This window comes from Sander vitreus, chromosome 10 (assembly GCF_031162955.1).
Source record: "Sander vitreus isolate 19-12246 chromosome 10, sanVit1, whole genome shotgun sequence".
Taxonomy (NCBI): Eukaryota; Metazoa; Chordata; class Actinopteri; order Perciformes; family Percidae; genus Sander; species Sander vitreus.
In genome coordinates, this window is record NC_135864.1 from 8,251,332 (window position 1) to 8,270,969 (window position 19,638).

General features: G+C 38.7%; 1 protein-coding gene across 2 annotated transcripts in view; it reads right to left on the minus strand.

Annotated features, from left to right (window-relative positions):
• gria2b (glutamate receptor, ionotropic, AMPA 2b) overlaps positions 1-15,852 on the minus strand; it is a 50,168-nt gene extending 34,316 nt beyond the window's left edge. For both annotated transcript variants that reach the window (XM_078261324.1, XM_078261326.1), the window contains exons 1-2: positions 15,768-15,852; positions 15,484-15,624 (exon numbers count right to left, since the gene is read on the minus strand). In XM_078261324.1, coding sequence (XP_078117450.1) covers positions 15,484-15,624; positions 15,768-15,852 — 226 coding nt within the window. The remainder of the gene's footprint in view (positions 1-15,483; positions 15,625-15,767) is intronic.
• Between the last annotated feature and the right edge of the window lie 3,786 nt (positions 15,853-19,638).

Consider the following 19,638-nt stretch of genomic DNA (forward strand, 5'->3'; position numbering starts at 1 on the left):
CTCTTTTATCGTAACAGCGGTATAATTTGTGATATGATAGCAGCTTTCCTGATATGTTGTAACAAAGCCAGGAACATCATTTTACCTTTAAATTAACTTGAGTTCAGTGACTAAAGGTGTGTGAGTGTTAGTGTTGCTCTCAGCGTAATCTGCTAACCAAAACCAATGTGTTGTAATTCCCTGTTCAGCCATGTGACCCTGTTTTAAACACTGATCTGGATCAGACGGTTTTTCTGGAGGACACTCACTCAGAAACGCTGCATATTTCAAAAAGAAAACACTATTATTGGTCCAGCATGAGATACTAAATCCCTTATAATGTAACATCTAATTTAATCTAAACAAAATGATGCTGTCCTTTGATCATGTTTTCTTTTAGATTTCTTACCATAAAAACACAGACTACGGGTCAGTCCTACATCTTAGATCTGAAGAAAGACAAGCACTGTGTTGCCTTGCTGTGCAGACCAATCCATTCCACTAAGCACAATACAGAATTCTTTAGCAATATTGATTCTGCAAAGTCGATCCATACATACTTTGTTGGCATTCCATCTGCCTCCTGTAATAAAACATACCGATGTCCACTGACCTTTAGTGGAAATACCAAAGCAGACTTTAGATCTGCTGGTCTATGTCCTAATCATCTTGGAACCAGCCCGAGTAAAATTAGTTACATCTATAAAAACAGCTTCATCCAACATCTGAGGGAGCAGCTGCAGATGAATAAGGACCAACTCAGTGAGGTGAAGCAAAGCAAAGAGACAATACACATGATCTTGTCATTGATGGCTCCGTTCTCAAATAAAAGCAGGTATTTAATAAATGTATACTAGCCACGGACGTGGCCAGCGCAATCAAAAAGAGGCTGGTCTTCAATTAAGGCTGGAAAATAGTGAATAAGTGTGGATTAAATTCCATTAAACTAAATAGCTCACATGATAAATTCAGTGTAATGTACCTTTATAAAGAATTCCATTAGTACAATCACAGAGTGACACCAATCTGTTGCTCAAAATTTCTCTTTTTAACAAAAATACTGTTTTCATTAACTAATTACTGCCGTTTCATTTAATTTTTTATGTCATTGTTTTTTTGAGCGAGGTTAAGTTCTAATCAATGGTCAATCAAAGTCAACCTTCCTGTAGATGTTTAGATTTTTGTAGCTTTGTTAGTCCACATGTCTGCACCTCAAATAGTTGATTTTTAATTAAAAGCCTGCAGGAACTAGAATGACTTTGTCCTTTGAGCTCAAAAAACTCAAAACACTAAAAAAATGGCAAAACGGAAGTGACTGGAAATTGTTAGTCAATTAAACAATACTTCTATTAGAGAAGAAAAACTGAACAGCGGATTGGAGAGTAACCATGAATGTTATGGACAAGTTCATGCAAATCTCTCACTAGAGACTGTATTGGACTTGAGCTTTAAATGGAAGGTTTTAAGTGTGCATTAACAGCAAGGCATCAACTGTGGACAGATCAGAAAACAGGGAGGCTTTTTACTAAAATATTATAAGATATACTTATACAATATTAGAAAAGGCATGTCTTTTATATAAGCCTGTTTAGAATACAGCCCTTCAGGTAAACAAAGTATAATGTACTGTAAATGGAGATGATATTTACTGATACTGATATTTTCTCAGCATTAATCTTTTTGAATGGCTGAAAAGTAATGGCATTGTGATGGCTATTGGCAAAGTCCTCTTGTTTCATTGTCTAGCTCTTTGCATTACATATCTTCTGACTCCTGCTGATGACATTATATTGGAGCATAGATCCGGGTGTAAAATCTACTTAAAAAGACTGTATTATTCTCTGGTTTATCTGTTTGGTTATCAAACCCTGGGATAGCATTCTCGGTCAGTTGGTTCACCACTTTGGTCCAGACTTGAATATATCATCAACTATTGGATGGATTATTGAAAATTTTGAACAGACAGTCATGATGCCCAGAGGATGAAGCCCACTGATTGTGGTGATCCTCTGACTTTTCCTCTCGCGCTACAATGACGTTGGAACAGCTATTGACAAGATTGCCATTACATTTGGTTCAGACTAGGAATGGGCCTGAATCAATATTTTATTCTACAGTTATTATGCCCAAGAGATCATCAAACTTTCCCAAAGTACTACTATTAATGTTAAATACTGTGAAATTACTTCACAACATATTCACATTGGACTTAATCAAACCTAACAAACTAAATACTGAGCTGTATCCTGCAGGGTGCTGATATTTAAAAGGCAGAACGTCAGAGAGAGCTAGAAGTTATTTATCTTTCTTTCTTCTTTTCTTGACAATTATCATAAACTGCATTTGTAAACGAGCCATTAATGTAACCGGGCTACAAGTAGAAAAACATTGGTACAAATCTGAAAACCCTTGTGTCTATCATCTGAAATCCAATAGGCAGAGCTAAGAGATAATAAAAGGTCTTTTGTTTTTTCTTTTGTTTCTGGCCAGAAAATGGTGAAATCAGAAAATATAAAAAGATAATTTATGCAACTGCCCCCTTTTCTCAGTTTCTCCTGCTCTTTTATCACAGCAGGGGAGATGTAGAGCTGCTAAAATATGTCAGGGCTCTTTTTTTCCAGCTTGTGTCATCTTGAAATGTTTGTGCTGGACTTGACTGCTACATCATACTGTAGGTCCCAACCCATCATGTTCCAAACTCAGAGCCTACCTGGACACGAGCAACTTCAGGACCAACAGTCTAACTTTAGTTTCACTGTGTTGACATAGGATACGGCAGTTGGGAGTCAGTTCGGAGTTGCCTCTTGCCTGCTGCAACATAACTCTCTCTGCCTGTCTGCTTCCTGAGTGTGTACGCAGCTGAATATACTGTATATCTGCTCTGAGAGTGTGTCTGTATGTGTCTGTTTGTTTGCCCTCTCTTTCAGACATCTGTTACACACAATGATCTCACCTGCCAGTGGACATGGGTGCTGACCTAGCTTTTGTGGGCCCGCCACTGGCCGAAGTCCTACAGTATCTGTCTCTGCCACGTCACATTTCCCTTGTAATTATTTTCTTATCTCCTTCTAACTGTCCATGTCATTGTCCATTTAATTGTTTCGTCCTAACACCTAGTCTTGCCTGTCTAAGCGTATGAGGGTGATGTTGCTGACTACACTCCATTCAGTTACACGTTTTCGATATATACATTTTTGTAATATACAGATTTTTGGGCCCAAATCACTGTATCATATTGTTTTGTGATTGATTCATTTGCTCTTCTGCTGATTACTACAACTACTACTACCAATGGAGGTCCACAAAGATAACAAACTATTAAATGCCCCATTAAAGGGTCAGTTCACCATTATTATTAAAAAACAACAGATTTTCTCACTCAACTGTAGTGGCATTTAGCCAATGAGAATATTTAGAGTTCATGGTGACTATGATTCCATTTGTGGTGCAGACAGCATTGACATTTACAGGATGAAACTGTGTTCTTGCTTGTAAATAAGGACACATTAGCTAAAGAGCTAATTTACCTGTAGTTTACAGTTCATAGTCTAGGTTTTGTCTCAGGCTGTTGTAACTGTCGCCATCAATCAGTAATAGAATGGTGACCCTTCTGTTTGTGCAATGTATTTGTGCAATGTTTTAAAACGATTTAATTGGCAAGGTGCAAAGAAGTCCTGTCTTTACAAAGATAATTGTCCGAGTCAGTTATTCTGGCTAATGCAAATAAATGATTTTACAAGATCAAACCAAATATATGTATGATAAATAAATTCTATAAATAAATATAGAACAAAATTGAAAAGGAGAACGTATTTGTGTCATTTAAGGGCATCATTTTGCATTTGACCTGAAGCTGTTGTAATCTTATCCTTTGAAAACATTTAGATGGTTTTGGACTCCTTTCTGCAGTTATTTTTCCCTTTGTCTGATTTTGAAATGCTTTAACAATAACCTTGCAAGTTGTGGACATACTGTTCTCATTTGTCTTCATCTCTGAGAGCAGCAAGGTAATAGACCAAAACTACACCAAAAAATCAAACGTAACAACGCCCCCGCACAAACCTTCCTGACACAATGAAGCATCCGCTGCACAGCCACCCTAAACAACAGAAAAATGTCCTGTTTCCATTCCGTGAGCTCCATGTACATTCCACTGAATCCATCTACAGACCCATGAGACGAGGCAGATCAAAGAAACCGCCCACAGACTTTGGCCTTCTGGGCCTTCACATGGTTAAACACCCAAGGTTCCTTTAATAGGGACAAACATCTTCTCAAAGCTAGCCAGTAGCGGAGCAAGACAGGTACACGGCTGAAAACCAAGTCGTCTCTCCCTGTGAGAGTTCACTCTCAAACACTGAAAATGTTTCTGATGAAAATAAACAGTTCTCTGCATTGAAAGCTTTTTCAGGGGAAATATTTTCTGCAGCCAGGTAACACATCACACAGAGACCTAAGCATAAAACACGCTTTCATTGTAAAGACTCAACATTTGACGATAGTATGATGTGAATTTCTCTTTTCAATACTATGTTCTTACTTTGTGGGATGCTTTGTGTCATGATTACTTTTTTTTAATCGCATTAATCGCATTCCGGCATTTATTAATTTATTTTACACTTCACTCGGCTTTGCGTCGTGCCTAACAGGCTACTATTTTGACCCTTTGCAGCACCGTTACATATCATCAAGCTGCCACTTCCTCGTAACACATCTTGCTGCTGCAGGCTGCAGGCATGATGGAGAAAGACAGCAGCAATGAAATCCTGAATGGCACTTTTTATTTCCCAAAACTCCCGGATGGCTCGTAGACAAGTCAAAAGCCATATGCACATTGTGTAAAGCCGAATTAAAATATCACCGAAGCACGTCAAGCTTGAGCTACCACCTACGGAGCTAAGCATAGTAGTACAGTTAACGTGATGCTACCCACTAGCATGCTACCCACTCAGGCAAAGCAGTATTTTGGAGAGTGCTAATTGCCGACCTGTGGATGAAACAAAATCCCCAAAAATTACTACAGCTCTTGCGAAACGGGTGGCAACTAACTGCAGACCTGTCAACATCGTAGAGGACTCGGGTCTTAAAGACGTACTATGGTTGGCATGTTCTGACCTGTCTCATTGCCGTTGAGGGGGACAGTAATTTTCACGGATACACAGCCTGTATGACACGGAGAAAGCAGCCCAACTGGAACTGCTGCAAAGTGCTGCAAACGCTGTCTCATTAACCGGTGATCACTGGACGTCAATGAGTAATCAACATTATTTAGCAGTTACTAAACACTATATTGACTCTAGTAAGGATAGGGATTTTTAGTTTTTTAGTTAGGTACTTGGAGGAACTGTGCAATAATCACAGATTCACACATTTTTCTTTTGTTTACTGTAAATAAATAAGATACACTGGTAAGAATTGCTTTTGATTGTTAATATGTACTTAAAAACTGTTCTGAAATGCAAAATAATAGAATTTTAATCATTTGATAAAATATGCGATCAATCGTGATTAAAAAAAATTAATTGTTTGACAGCCCTAGTCTTTTTATTATCATGAACTACTCATGGTGGGTTTGAATGAGCTTTAACTAATAGTGAAGATCTATTGTAATGTATGTAATAAAGTGATATGAGTTTGTAAACTTTGTGAAACATAAGTACATATAAATATCAGTTTTTGGTGTTGTTACCTTAAAATCAAAAGCTATGATTTTTTTCTGGGCTCACCATTTTGCAGCAGCATTCATTAATAATACACACAGATGCACAGAAAATCAACTAGTCCACAATGCAAAGCAGACATGCTAAATATTCTTTTTTGTCTTCTTTTGGAATTGCCATCACTTTTGCCACCCAGCTAAATACAAGACATTTTAGATCTGTTTTCTGAAGAACGCTGCAAGTCATTCTGGGAAATGCAGGAAATCAGTAACAATAGAAGAAAAGGCACACAAAGAGAATAACATGTCATTACAAAATAACCCCTAGAATGCAAAGTGTTCACATTTAAAAACTAAACATCTAAAGTTGGCTTTTGTTGTGTACTTTATTGCTCTGTATGAGCAGGGAACATGGGACAGTGCAGTATCAGTTTCACAGCCTGCACCTTTTTAATATATGAAAAGATTTCTATACTATTGCAGAAAATGCAACTGACAAGCCAACAGCTGCTGAAATGCATTGGCTATAGTCCAGATGAGACCTTTTGTTTAAGCAGGCAGACCATCAGGAGACAAGTTATTACAAGAGTACAATAGCACTGTCTGCAAAACAGACATTGCTGAGCAGCACTGCTGACAACATAAAGAAATGTTTCAAGTGAATTTAAAGATCTAAATTAAGTGGACAAAGTTAAGAGACAGGGCTGAGAAAAAGTGCAGACATTCAAGGAAATGCATTCATCAGCCCTGCCTGTTGATTTATTAGGTTGTTTGGAGGCATGGCACTGGAGGTTTTACAGAGACACATTGTTTAACAAAAGGTTAAGCAAGTGAGAAAACAGTTGATGTGAGTCAGCATTACACAGAATGAAACAGAGGATAAATTATGCTTCTAATTAGAAAATGTGAAATAATTATGTATAATGTTGAATGCAATGCTGTCAGTATGCATAAATGTACTTTTTGTGAATTAAATAGAGTATGAGTAGATTGATATCCTTAATATTGGGTCACACTGGAGGTAGTCTAGCATTGCCAGACCTTCCTTCACAGAGCTGCGGAGGAAGGTGTGGCAATGCTAGTCCACACAGCATTCCGGGATGGGAGAAAAACGTGCTCTGGTTTATTGGCATTTCTTTAAACCAATCACAATCTATTGTTGGGTGGCGCTAAGCACCGGACAGAGCCACGGTGACTCTGCAAAATTGAACTTGTTTTGGTGGAACATGTGTACGTTCAAAAGTTGTTTTAGTCGTGCACAGAAAACCCAGATTGGACCGATAGTCTAGCTAGCTGTCCTGATTTACCCTGCAGAGATCTGAGGAGCAGTTAACCATAGTCCTCATAAATCGGTTTAGAATGCCAACACAAAGAAAGCGGAAGGTAATGGACATCTGGCCAGTGGAACGTCGTGAATATAGACTACACTGGAGGTAAACACCTACTCTGCTGTAAAAAACAGGCACTCCAAGATTTAATTCCCTGATCATATCCACCTTGAGCCTGAGTCATCCTGCACTTTTTAAAGGACACAGCCAGCCTAAAGACAGTCACCCTTACATTTCCAATACATTTACATTTTGTTCAGGGAGACATAACATTAAAACAACAGAGGTAAGGGACATGTCTGTCGGCTCACTGCACTCTTGCTCTGCTTATCACACCGTAAAGTCATTCTGGCTTTGTCCTGTCATTTTTCTTCATCATTTTCCATTTCTTTAGCTCTCTCTTTCTCTCTCTCTCTCTCTCCACACACGCACACACACACACACGCACACTCGCACACACACACACACAAACCCTAATAAATTTGACAAGAGCACCCTGTAAGACCAGACAAGGCAACAGGATCAAATGTTACAGTAATCACAACAATGATGGGAAGGTCGGATTCTCTTCTATGAATGCTAATGAGCATCTCCCTTTAGCAGAACAGGTTTTATGGTGAATTAAAGGAAATTTGACACATTCTTAGTCAAGTGAACTTCAAGTTGACTGAAAAATATTTCAATGTGATGCTGACGACAGTTACGTTTAGGTACCAAAACGACTGGTTAAGTTTAGGAAAAAGATCGCGGTTTGGATTAAAACACTACCGACGAACGAACACGCGTTTCCTGGGTGAAAGTATTTTGTTTCCGCCCAGAAGCGAACTCCGCTCCCTGGTTTAAAAGCGTTGTGTTTTATGACCTACCTAGTCTATATCCATGACGTTCCACTTTCCGTGCAGAGCTTAGCGCCATCCATGAACCAGAGCACGTTTTTCTCCCATTCCTGAATGCTGTGTGCACTAGCCAGACCCTCCTCCGCAGCGCTGTGGAGGAAGGTCTGGCAATGCAAGACTATGACCCACCCATCCATCCCGACCACCTGCCTACGCTGCCCATAGAGTTCATATACAGCAGCAGTCATTGTGGTTCATGCAGCAAAAAAAATACGTGGAATGCTTACGAATTACAGTGCTTAACTTTTCATAGTTTTATGTAGGTTCATCAGAACAGCCTGACGAGCCTGAGCTCACTGTGCACCGTCACCGCAATGCTAACAATAGTCGTGTTTGGTTTAAACATTCAGTGTGATAATATTAGGTCTTTGCTTACCGGTGAATGAGACATGAATTAAAAATGCAGTCCTTTCTCCGCTCTGCTCTGAAGCAGCAACGCAGCAGTGCTCGTGCACGTATGTGTGTGGGTCAAAGCCCCGAGGGCAGGGGGAGGGGTTAAACTGAGACATGCTACTTTTAAATCTTGCTAAGTTTTCAACATTACCAACCCTGCCTTTAGTGTTAATGTATTCTAATTTGAGCTTTTTACTGTGTTACTTTCAACAAACAATAAATCAAATTCTTAAAACTTTATTAAAGTCCATCTGCTTTACGATGGCCATGAACTATGTCAAAATGCTTCGCCAGTAAACGGTCCTTTTGCCGAGAATAGTTTGCCACTTTATTGGAATGGGTTTTTTCATTAATTACAGTAAGATTTCAACAACTCGAAAGTGCAAAAAAACACTAGCAAAAACTAGATACTAACTAAACTTTGAGTTACAACATTGAGTTATATGTTTAAATATGTTAATTTTCAGTACAGAGTAATTTATTTCTGTCAAATAACCTTGACTGGCTGTTCATTAATTCGTATTTTATAAACCTCAATGACTTCAATGTTGTGAATATGACCAGCTGCTAATGTTTGTATGTGTCTTTAAGCTGCTACTGAATCTCTATTCAACCGCAAGCTTTTATGGATGCACTCGCCTTTTTGCTTTTCACCTTTAGATAGAGGGCCAAGTATAAAGCCTTGGTTACATCTTTTTAGGATAAGGATCTGTGTTCTGTGGAGACAATCTCTGGATCTCTATTTGCCAACCAAAAGCATACAAAGAAATACGTCTTGTGGCACTGGTGCAGGGACACTTAGCGCTGGTACCTTAGACAAGAGATAAATGTGTATACTGTAACACTGTATGAATGAATGAAACCCAATTCCTAGTGACTGAGGTCAGTTTTATGTGCTGCATTGCTCAGCTAAAATATGGGACCCTCCATCTGTCAATGAAATTGAAAATATTGCATGACCCCATATTAAATAAATTTTGCGTCATGTACTGCATTTTAACCTGCTGCTTTTAAATGGTTTATTATCAAGTGGCTGTGTTTCATTGTGACTATACAGGGGATGAATAGTAACTGGATACTCGTGATCATATATGCTAAATGCCAGAAAACTATCAGACAACAACCAAAGGGGGAAGAAAATGATGGAATTGAGCATGGAAATCCATTCTTAAAATAATATTAATTCCCAGTCCACTTTCTAGCTTTTTTCCAAGGGCTTTTAACCACAGTTTATGGTCTTCATCAGTAAATTATATTGATTCTCTTGTCATCGCTTTAAGTTCCATATGTTGTGTAATGACAACAGAGTCCACTCCGTGACAACTGAATAAACTCTTTTCACTGATGAAGACAAGCAAGTGAGTGGATCTTGATTTAAGATTATGTCAAATAATAATTGGGATGTGTATGTATATGTCATGCATATATTTGTATGTAAAATCAAAATGCAATAGTTATTTTAAAGATTGTTTGTGACAGTTTTGGTGAGTTTGCTATGAAACATATTTTTAAAGTGACCCATCAAACCCTGGTAACTCTCTTAAAGCCAGGAGGAAAACAACACAAGCCATAAGATTCTGTTTAAGTTTAGCTTTATTTCGGCCGTCCATCCACTAAATAATTTAAAGTTTTATTTTGGCTTAAACATCGTGTCTGATGCTTCTTGCGTTCAACGCGGTGTGGGCATGGTCGTCACGAGTCCGGTCTTTCATGCTGACTGCAGTCAGAGCGGCTCAAAGAATGGACCACTTCTGCACTGTAGCCGATCATTGCAACGCCGTTGTTACAAAATCTTGGAGGTGCACGGCTCGGCGATCAGAGCCTCCGCAGACCCTCTGCACATAGTCGCCCAGGCCGCGTTTGCGTCATATAGCCGTCTGCGCGCGCCGACCGCACTGAACGCAAGAAGCATGAACCAGCTTTTAGTGATTGGATACAAGGCAATAGGGAACTTCCAGCCGAGAGCCTTTGAATCACGGTGTAATTGATGCTATCTCAGTCTTGTGTTTTATGAGGACAGAGTGATAAGGGCTTGGTTGAGGGCTGTATTCAGGGCAAGTGAAGATCCACAGAGGGTTCCTTAGACTCATTTTCTGACCGGCCAGCTCCCAGGCCTATTTAATATTTCACAGCTCCGCCTGAAATGGAGGAGAATGCACTTAATTAAGTATGAACAATAAATTGGCTATAACCAATGCTCTGCACTGAACATATATTCGGTTCACGCTTTTGATCATTCAGCAAGGTCCCTGAATGCATGTGTCCCTCCGATGCTATGTGCATGTAGATGCATGAAATTACAGTATGACGTGATTCATCCATGACAAACTAGAACTTTGAAGTGTTAAATCGCAGGCCGGCTGTCGTGACCTCAAACTGCTCTGCTGCTCTCAGAGGAGGAAGAGTGGTTTGCTTTGAAAGAGGTGGGTGTGAAATAAAAGCATGGGAGCATGCTATCACAGAATATAAAGTTTAATTTGGCAGGCAAACACAGACAGACACACACACACACACACACACACACACACAAACATATACACACACACACAAAGCCAGGTGCACAGTGAACTATACAGCTTTTCACTACATTAAAGGAGAAGTGCATCCCTAATGTACATAAGCTTGCACTGCTACTTAAAAATTCATTGGTGGGTCCATGATGATGTCCATTTTGATTTAAATAATTTGCCTTTTAATGAACCTAACCTCCGGTTAGAGAAAAAGGGTGAGTTGTGAGAAAATTATGCGTGTGTCTCAGTCTTTCAAGTAACACAAAAGTTGTTAAAAATGGTGTCATAGTTTGCACTGCTGATAACAAAAGTGCAAGCTGTAGCTGCTTTCCATTCTGGAGACTGATAATTGGACATTACAGTATTGCAAAATTTTGACTTTAGAGAGATCCCATGCTTGTGACCCCTTATTACAAAGCAATGTCAACTTGTGACCCCTCATCAGAGTGAGCATAACTATGAGTTCAGAGTTCAATCGAAGAATGACTTCCTTTTTGTTTCACTCAAAACCACTTCGACACATTGTTGAGCCCTCATTTCTTAACAATGATAATTAATGATGGTCCTGTACAGTAACAAGGTTTTCTAATTTTGTTTTGGTTTTCCCAGCTGGTCTGGACTCCCTTCCTCCCCCCATGTATGAGTGCCCTGGTCTATATGCTATGTGTAGTGATGTCTATATGTCTAAAATAATGTTCATTGTTTGTCAAACATAACATGTGATTTCTGTTGCAACCTAATTTCTCCATGGGCACAATAAACAAAACTAACTCCTAAAACTAAATCATACTGTTTTTTTGGGTGTACTTTTAATCTTCAGTGTAGCTGTGCAGGAAATATTCCAGTATGAGCCGTTGTGTCTACAATGGCAGTTTGTCCACAGAAACGAGGAATACTTTATAAATGGAATATGCGTTGTATCTAATGCAGTTGTTAATGGTAAGAAAATAATGTATTGATGCATTAAAGATCATAACCTGCCAACCAAAAACTTATTAAGTCCTTATTAATAGATTATCGCTGACCTATAAAGCACTAATAATATCCAATATGTAGAAGTGCAATATCTCATCTATATACTGTTTTTATAAGTCACAGCAATGCTTTTAAAATCTATAACATATTTATATTGTATCTTTATTTTTTATATTTGTATTTTTTTTATTACTATTTGATATGTGTTAATATGTGTAAATATATGTGTGAACACAGCCTCAGGATTGATACTTAATTTAGTCGTATACTCTGTGCAATGACAATAACTGAATTATATTCTATTCTACTAATAATCTATTAGTTAGAGGTTATAAACCCTTTGTAAAGTATAAACTATTTGAAAGTTGAAAAATACAACAAAAAATAGAAACATATCCCTATATATATTATTTTTAACAGCAGTGTTTTAGGGTGCGTTCGTCATTTAACCGCACAGGGTCTCAGAGGTGATTCTATTCTAGGAAGTTTGAACAAGAATCTCTTCAATATATTGCTCTGGGTGGACAGCACACCAATATAACTGCACACACATACATGCACACACACACACACACACACACACACACACACACACACACACACACACACACACACACACACACACACACACACACACACACAGTCAGAATGACTCCCCTGGTCTTGGCAGCAGATGCAAGACTGTCCAGATGAACTGTTATTGATGGAGGAATGTATCATCTTCCCTCCCACTGTCTCTGACACACTGCATTGATGAAGTATGCTGCTGCACAGGCCAAGTACAACCAGAGTGTGAAATGTCTGTGGGGCACAGATCCATATTTTCTAAGTCTTATTTCATTAACTTAAATAATGTAATTAATAAATAATGGACTGGCAAAGAAATAAAAGACTGATATACGTAGTTTATCAGACCATAATTTAATGATTGTATAGGTCAGCAAATACCTGATAACACATTTTGTTAATAAGCGTTCTGTGCCAACTTTTGGTAGTCAAATCTGTCACTCAGTTTCTGTTGTCCACTTCAATAAAATTTGATTTGGTTTCACATTTTCACTGAGGCTACCCTCTTCATTAAAGACAAAGGCGCCTTTGTTGGACCCAAGCCACAGTGAGCAGTAGCTCCTTATAAATGGAGTGTGTGGGGAGTCCTGGAACTCAGCAGAAAGCTTACACAAACCTGTAGTTATAATATTTAGCTTTCAATATGCCATGTCAGTCTCAATATTTTCTTCTTTTATTCTCCACTGCGCGCTGTCTCATAAAGTAGGCTTTCATTTTGACAAAAGGCAAAGTGGTGGTGTTAATGCACTTTAATTACACATGGAGGTGTCATTGTGAGGCAGAGTGCCATCTACCGGCTTAAAAGCAATCCCCCCACCTCACCTCGCCCCTCCTAATTCTAACTCCCACTCAAGTAGTCAATTAGAGTAGGTAGACAGAGTACATACACAGACACTTTTGAAAAACCAAAGTTATGCAGTGCACACATTCAGCCTGGGTGCTATGTCGAGGGACAAGAAAAACCCTCAGACTATTAGCAGCCTTTTCAATATTTAATGTGACAGTCATTCAGTCAGTTCAACATCACAAATCAAAGTTCACCCAGCCGTTCGTTAGTTCATTTTCTATACCGACTCATTCCCTTTTCAGGATCACTGATAACTTTGTGCAGGTCTCAGTAATTTGCCATTTGAATGCTAGCCCAACAATAACTGAACTGAAGCTGTGTTGTTGAAGTGGAAGTGAACCAGACTCACAGTGTGTCACCCCACAGTCTGAAATACCACAAGTGTCAGCTGCTTTGCATAAACCATCATTCAGGAGCTTCAGTTAGTGTTAATACCAAAATTATAGCTCAACTATTTTGAAGGATTGCAATACATTGATTTCACCCAAAACTGGAAGCCAGTCAGAAATAAACGGCATTACTGGTGTTTATTTGCATTTTTCAGAACTGCATCATGCTGTAGTTTGTGTTTACTTTATTAATTGTTGCATTAGGTTCACTCCCTGACCTTTCTGGAGCATGTGCAAAATCAAAAAACGTTAAGAAATGAGACTAAGGTAATTAATTGCATGAAACAGTTATTTGAAAATAAAGCCCCAAGTAGCCTAAATTAAGTAAATGAATCAGGGTAGAATTATCCAACGTTGATCATAATTGATTGAGATAACAGTTAGGCGGTATTAGTAGGTTTATAAGCAACTGCTTGTTAAATTATAATAGAACCGAATCAAACACACACACACACACACACACACACACACACACACACACACACACACACACACTATTTTGGGTAGAAGGAAACTAATTTTGGGGGATATCATTTACACGGCCTATATTCCAGATGTGTCATTTGCGCTTTACTGCACAATTACAACAAGTTAGTCAAACGAAACATCTCATTTCTGAAACAATTGTAGGAGAGAGATTGCTGTAGCTGTCAACAGTAAATAAGAAAACAATATTTCTAGAATCCCCCAACAAATGATTAAGTCTTTGCAAACATATTCCTTCTTCATTAGGGTAGGCTATACTGTTTTTATGATTTCAAACAAGGGACAATGGTATTTGTATGTTGAACATCGACATGGCTCTCGATGCAACGAGGCTCTCCAAGCAGGAAACGTTTATATGGTAATGACATCGATTGGACCGATGCACCAATCAGAAGCGTTTGATTTATGTTTAGGGGCTGTTGAAAGGAGTAGTCGCTTGGCAACCGCCTACTGAAATGTAAGAGCTGTGGCTATAAAAAAAAATAGCGCCCTTAGAACCTATTTGCTGCCTTTTTCTGCAGCTATTTCAAATAAAGTAGCCAGCATCATGGTTCTTTTGATGAAAGAAAGACATGATTGTAACTGATTCTCAGTGAAAACTCTCCGCTGTCTAAACGAAGCATGGTGATGATGTTAGATGTGAGACAGGCAATCGTGATTTAGGTTTATTTCCCAAGGAACTGCCAATCATTGATTGGCCTCTGCTGTTATTTCATCGCATCCTATTACTGTAATCCTCAATGCAAATCTGTGTAGGCCTATGTATACTGCCAACAATGTATGAACACCACTCAATCTGAGCTGAGAAAAGACGAGACATCGGTACACACTGGGGGAAAAAATGTTCATCTCAGTAAGTCCTATCTCGCTCTTTTCTCATCGAACATGAGAGAAATCCCTAATTAATGTGGCGAGATAAATTGAATATATAGCCAATTTGAAGTGCTTTTTTCTTGCAAGTATGGAATAAGCAAGAACAAAGTCAGATCTCTACGTTGGCAGCCTATAGAAATAACAAGGAACAGGTTGATATTCGTTGGAATCAATTACAATATCACTCCACTCGTTTCTCCACTGACCTTAGTAAAAAAAAAAAAAAAAGCATTCTTTTTAAAAGGCAGTTATTTAAAAGTAGAATCGATATTTTGCAGTCTAGCCTTATTTGTTCTCTGAATCTGAAGGAATGAACATGGGTTGGATGTGACTGCAACCGACTGTTACTGTGGAAACCAACTTTCCCCTGCCTACACAATGCTAATTCATCCTCAACTACCCAGCTCAAAGCGTCGATAAGCTATGTTTGCTTTCCATCTCCATCGTATAGCCGATACATTTATCCAAACTCATCGGATAAAAACGCACAAAACGGGCATACACCGTTTATCGATGACATGAACACTTGTAAAACGCGATTCGTTTCATTTTAAAATTGGGAAAATATGTTTGTCACTTACAGCAGTTGGTTACAGCAAAACTGTTCGCCACTTCCAGGTTGTCGATGTGGGGCGTCAATCTGAATTCCGAGGTGCCAAACTGAACCATCCCTATCCGAAACGCGCTGTACTCTTGGTCCGCGCCCCTTGGAAAGAGTCCCCCTGAAACCCAAATATAACAATCAGCTACACTTGCACATTGTGCTCTGGTAAAAGACATTTTCCAAGAAAATGTTCTCAACATTTTACGCAAAATGGTTTCTTTTTTTTTTCCAAGTCGTGTTTGAACTAATGGGTATACCTACCAATTTGAACACTGGGTGAGCTTCCATGCACGCATCCCCATAAAACCAGCAGAACTGAAACGGGTAAATTCGCTATCTTTTCCATGTCCACAGTTTAGGTGTCCACATCCACCAGGAGAGTCTGCTATTCCTCGATTTCTCTGGAGACGTTAGATCCGACACATATTGGAGACCCTCAGCCTTGGGGAGAACGAATGAAAAATCTTCAGTAAGTGACCAATTTTTCTGCAGGTGGCTATCTGTGAAAGGACACCAGCAGTGAAGGAATGGTCGCCAGCAACGCAGGTCTGCTGTCTCTTCTTCCGCTGCTCCTCGTCGCTCTCCTCCTGCCGGCAGCTGAAACCTCCTCTAAACGCACAGGGACTCTGCGCGCCTCCGCTCGGCGCGCCGGAGATCCTTTCAGCATCACACCCACAAGTGAGGAATGCTAATGAGAAGGCGGACAGAGACGAAAAGATCCGAGCGGCAACCACTTGGTGACAAGAGTGCACACTGTGTTGAACATCCTCGACTCGCTATGTGCGCAATTATAATATTTCAACCTTCCTTTACAGAGTCCCAGTTTTCCAACAGGTCAATCTGTTTTTATGTCAAATCTCAATTGTCAAAAGGATTTCCAACCCAACACTAAGAACCTCATGTGGACTGCCTTGTCATCTTCCCCACCATGCTTGTGTTAACTGAACCTTCCTTCCTTACTAACCCATTGGAGTTAATGATAATATTCAAAAAACCTTCCTAAATATATTCATATAGTATCACGTTTAAATGTTTACATATATGAGACGATACATAGACATTAACTGTAACTCAAAGATTGTGTTTATACATTTCATGCACATGACTGATACTGCTATACAGAGTGTATTGGGGGGATGCAGCTAATAATCTGCATTTATTAATCTGCATTTATTTAAATTTAGGTGATGCAGCTTGATATATTGAACAGACAAAAGCAGCAAATGCGAAACTGGAACCAGATAATGTGTTGGCATGTTTGCTTGAAAAAGAACCGAAACAACAAAAAAAAGATGATCAAATTAAATGTTTCTGTCCATCAACTAATCAGTTTATAGTTTCAGCTCTGAAGTTCCTAACGAGTGAGCAGGCTGATAAAGGCTGCTTAAGATCACTTCACTCTTGCAGGGATCAGCATTGGCAAGCCTAGACTCTGGGGAGCCCCAGGCAAAGAAGCTCACCGAGCCCCCCCTTGATAATCGTAACATCATGCACACACATCTGAGTATTTGAACAACAAAGGAGGAGTAACATGGACATATGTAACACCAAATATGAACTCACAATAATGCTTATTAGAACTCTGCAACATATTCTGAAACAGCTGGTGTTCTTTGCACATGCTTTAGACACAGCTAGAAAAAAAAACATAAGTGGGGCCCCTTCTAGCTATAGAGAGAATGGTTTTGGAGCAGCGGCGGTGTATAAGTATAATTTCCACATTAGCATTGAATATGTACTTACTTTAATTTTAATTCATACGTGGGTCAATGTGCTGATTACCTTTGGCCTACAGATTTAAACTATCTAGGAGACATAATCCTTTCTCCTCTAATAGTTCCTGAATGCATAATGGGATATAGCTGAAGATATTTGCAACCTTAAGAACTGTTTTGTATTACTGACAAAATGTCAAAAAGGCAGCAAATGTATATACTGAATAGGCAATTTGAATTGAGACCACCTTCAAACTGTCACTTGACAAACAAGTCTTCTCTAATTCACATTAAAGGCTGCCATTTCATACTGAAAAAACTCATCAAGTGCATCAGCTGGAGGCGATCACTCATGCCCTCCAGGAATACCCATCAAATGAATCTCCTCTTTAACTTTGATCTAGCGCTTATTTCCACCCTCTGCATACAAAACCAATGTAAATCTATGGCTGGTTGTAACTGCCACTTTGTACAGGGTTAAATGGAGAAGAGCTGCCTCACAGCTAACAGGAAATAAATGGCATTCCTGTCTCCTTGTTTTATGACAGGCATATCTCAGCCTTCACAGAAAAATGTATATTAACCATTGGACAGTGTGAGATAGCAATATGGGAGCAAACTAATGAGGCAGAGAGTGAGTGGAAGCTCAGGTTGGTGGCAGATAGAAGCAACAGCTTGTCAGATTTCAGCACCACGGACAGCACATCACATCAACAGTGGCTTTTTTTGCAAATAATCATTTAGCTCTACGAGTAAACATGGGTGGGAATTTAAAGGAAATGTTTGATATAACTTGGGTCCTATTTTCTTGGTCTTGGCCATCATTTCTATTGGATATACCAGTGTAGTCACCAAAGTAACTGCTGAAATTAGGGAACACAGCAACATTGCTTCAATAAAGTATGACGACAAATGTACACAAGCAGAAGATCAGATTAATCAGATATCTAAACTACTTTATTTAGAAATAAAAATGAAATAAAAAGAAAGCATGAGCACCCAAAATATAAGTAATATTTCATCATTGCACAGGAATTCCCAAATATTTTCTTAACAAAAATCTGACATGTTTCCACATGTTATTACTAGTTTTGATATACGCCTCTGACTTTCACCTCTATACATATATATCTTTTCTATTCATTTTTATTTTTATTTTTTTATTTTTATTATTATTATTTTTTTTTTAATCTGTGATTCCCCTCAAGCCCATCACCATCCATCACCATCACCCCCACCCATCCATCCTAATTTGTCCCAGATTGATCATACACGTGCACACACATTAACACACACGTGACAATTAAAAAAAACAATTCTCCCATAGGCACCGGTTTTTGTTTGTTTTGTAATGTTTTTGCTGCTCTCTTAATGTTTCTTGTTTGTGTTGTTTGATTTTTGCTGGTCTGTTGTTGTTTGCTCTTCTGTCTTGCAATACAAATAAATTAAAAAAGACTCCTTTATTTATAGTAAGAGGCTGCTTGAGGAGATTTTAACCCAAATAGATAATAATTTATCATATATTAATTTTTGGAAATTTTACTTTTAATGTTGCTTGCCTGAAGACAGATTTCACGTTCAGTTGAACTGCTTTTCACATACTAAAAGACCCTCAAGCTTAGCAATTAGTTGATTCTATTTTCTCTACAATCAGTACAGGAAACCTCTTGGAAATTAGTTGACAATTATTCAGAAATGATAGACACCTAAAACTGGGGTTTGTTTAAAACCTGTATATCTGCTTAATTCTTCTTACTGTTTCAATTCCTTACACTGTCATACCTTGTGTTAGCGATGTCACCATGTTCTCAGAATTCAGCAATAGGTACACTATTTATATTAGCAATAGGAATGATGGCCAAAACTTCAAAAATGAAACTTGAAGTTGTATGAAACCAGAATTTCCCTTTACTGCCAATACCTTTTGCACTCTACATTAACACCCAAACCTTTGTTTTCTGGTGCCATTCTCATTGTAAATCCTACTCGTGGCAGTGTACATAGCATGCTCAGCTACTTGTGTTTCACATACTCACATACGTTCATCTGTTTGATTTTGTCTGTCTGGAGGTTCAGTCGTGCATGGATTCACTCTGCTGCTGCTGGATTTAAATGTCATTTCAGTTCAATTATCTTAGAGCATGTTTTGCAATTTACAGAATTTTCAGCCTGAGAGATAATTTTACTGTTGCAACGCTAAAGAGCGCTTCAATGAGTTTTTAGAAGTGAAATGAGAGTAACTCATAATCAAATCATGAATCCGCTGGCTGTGTAACAGTGTTTACCTTTTGAGCAAATTTACACAAATAAACCTCAGGAGTGTGATGGAAATTTTACACATGCTAATGAAAGCATTTGGTCCTCCTGGAGAATCCAGCACTTTGTAGCTGCTCAAACCAAGTCAGTGACCTTTTGAA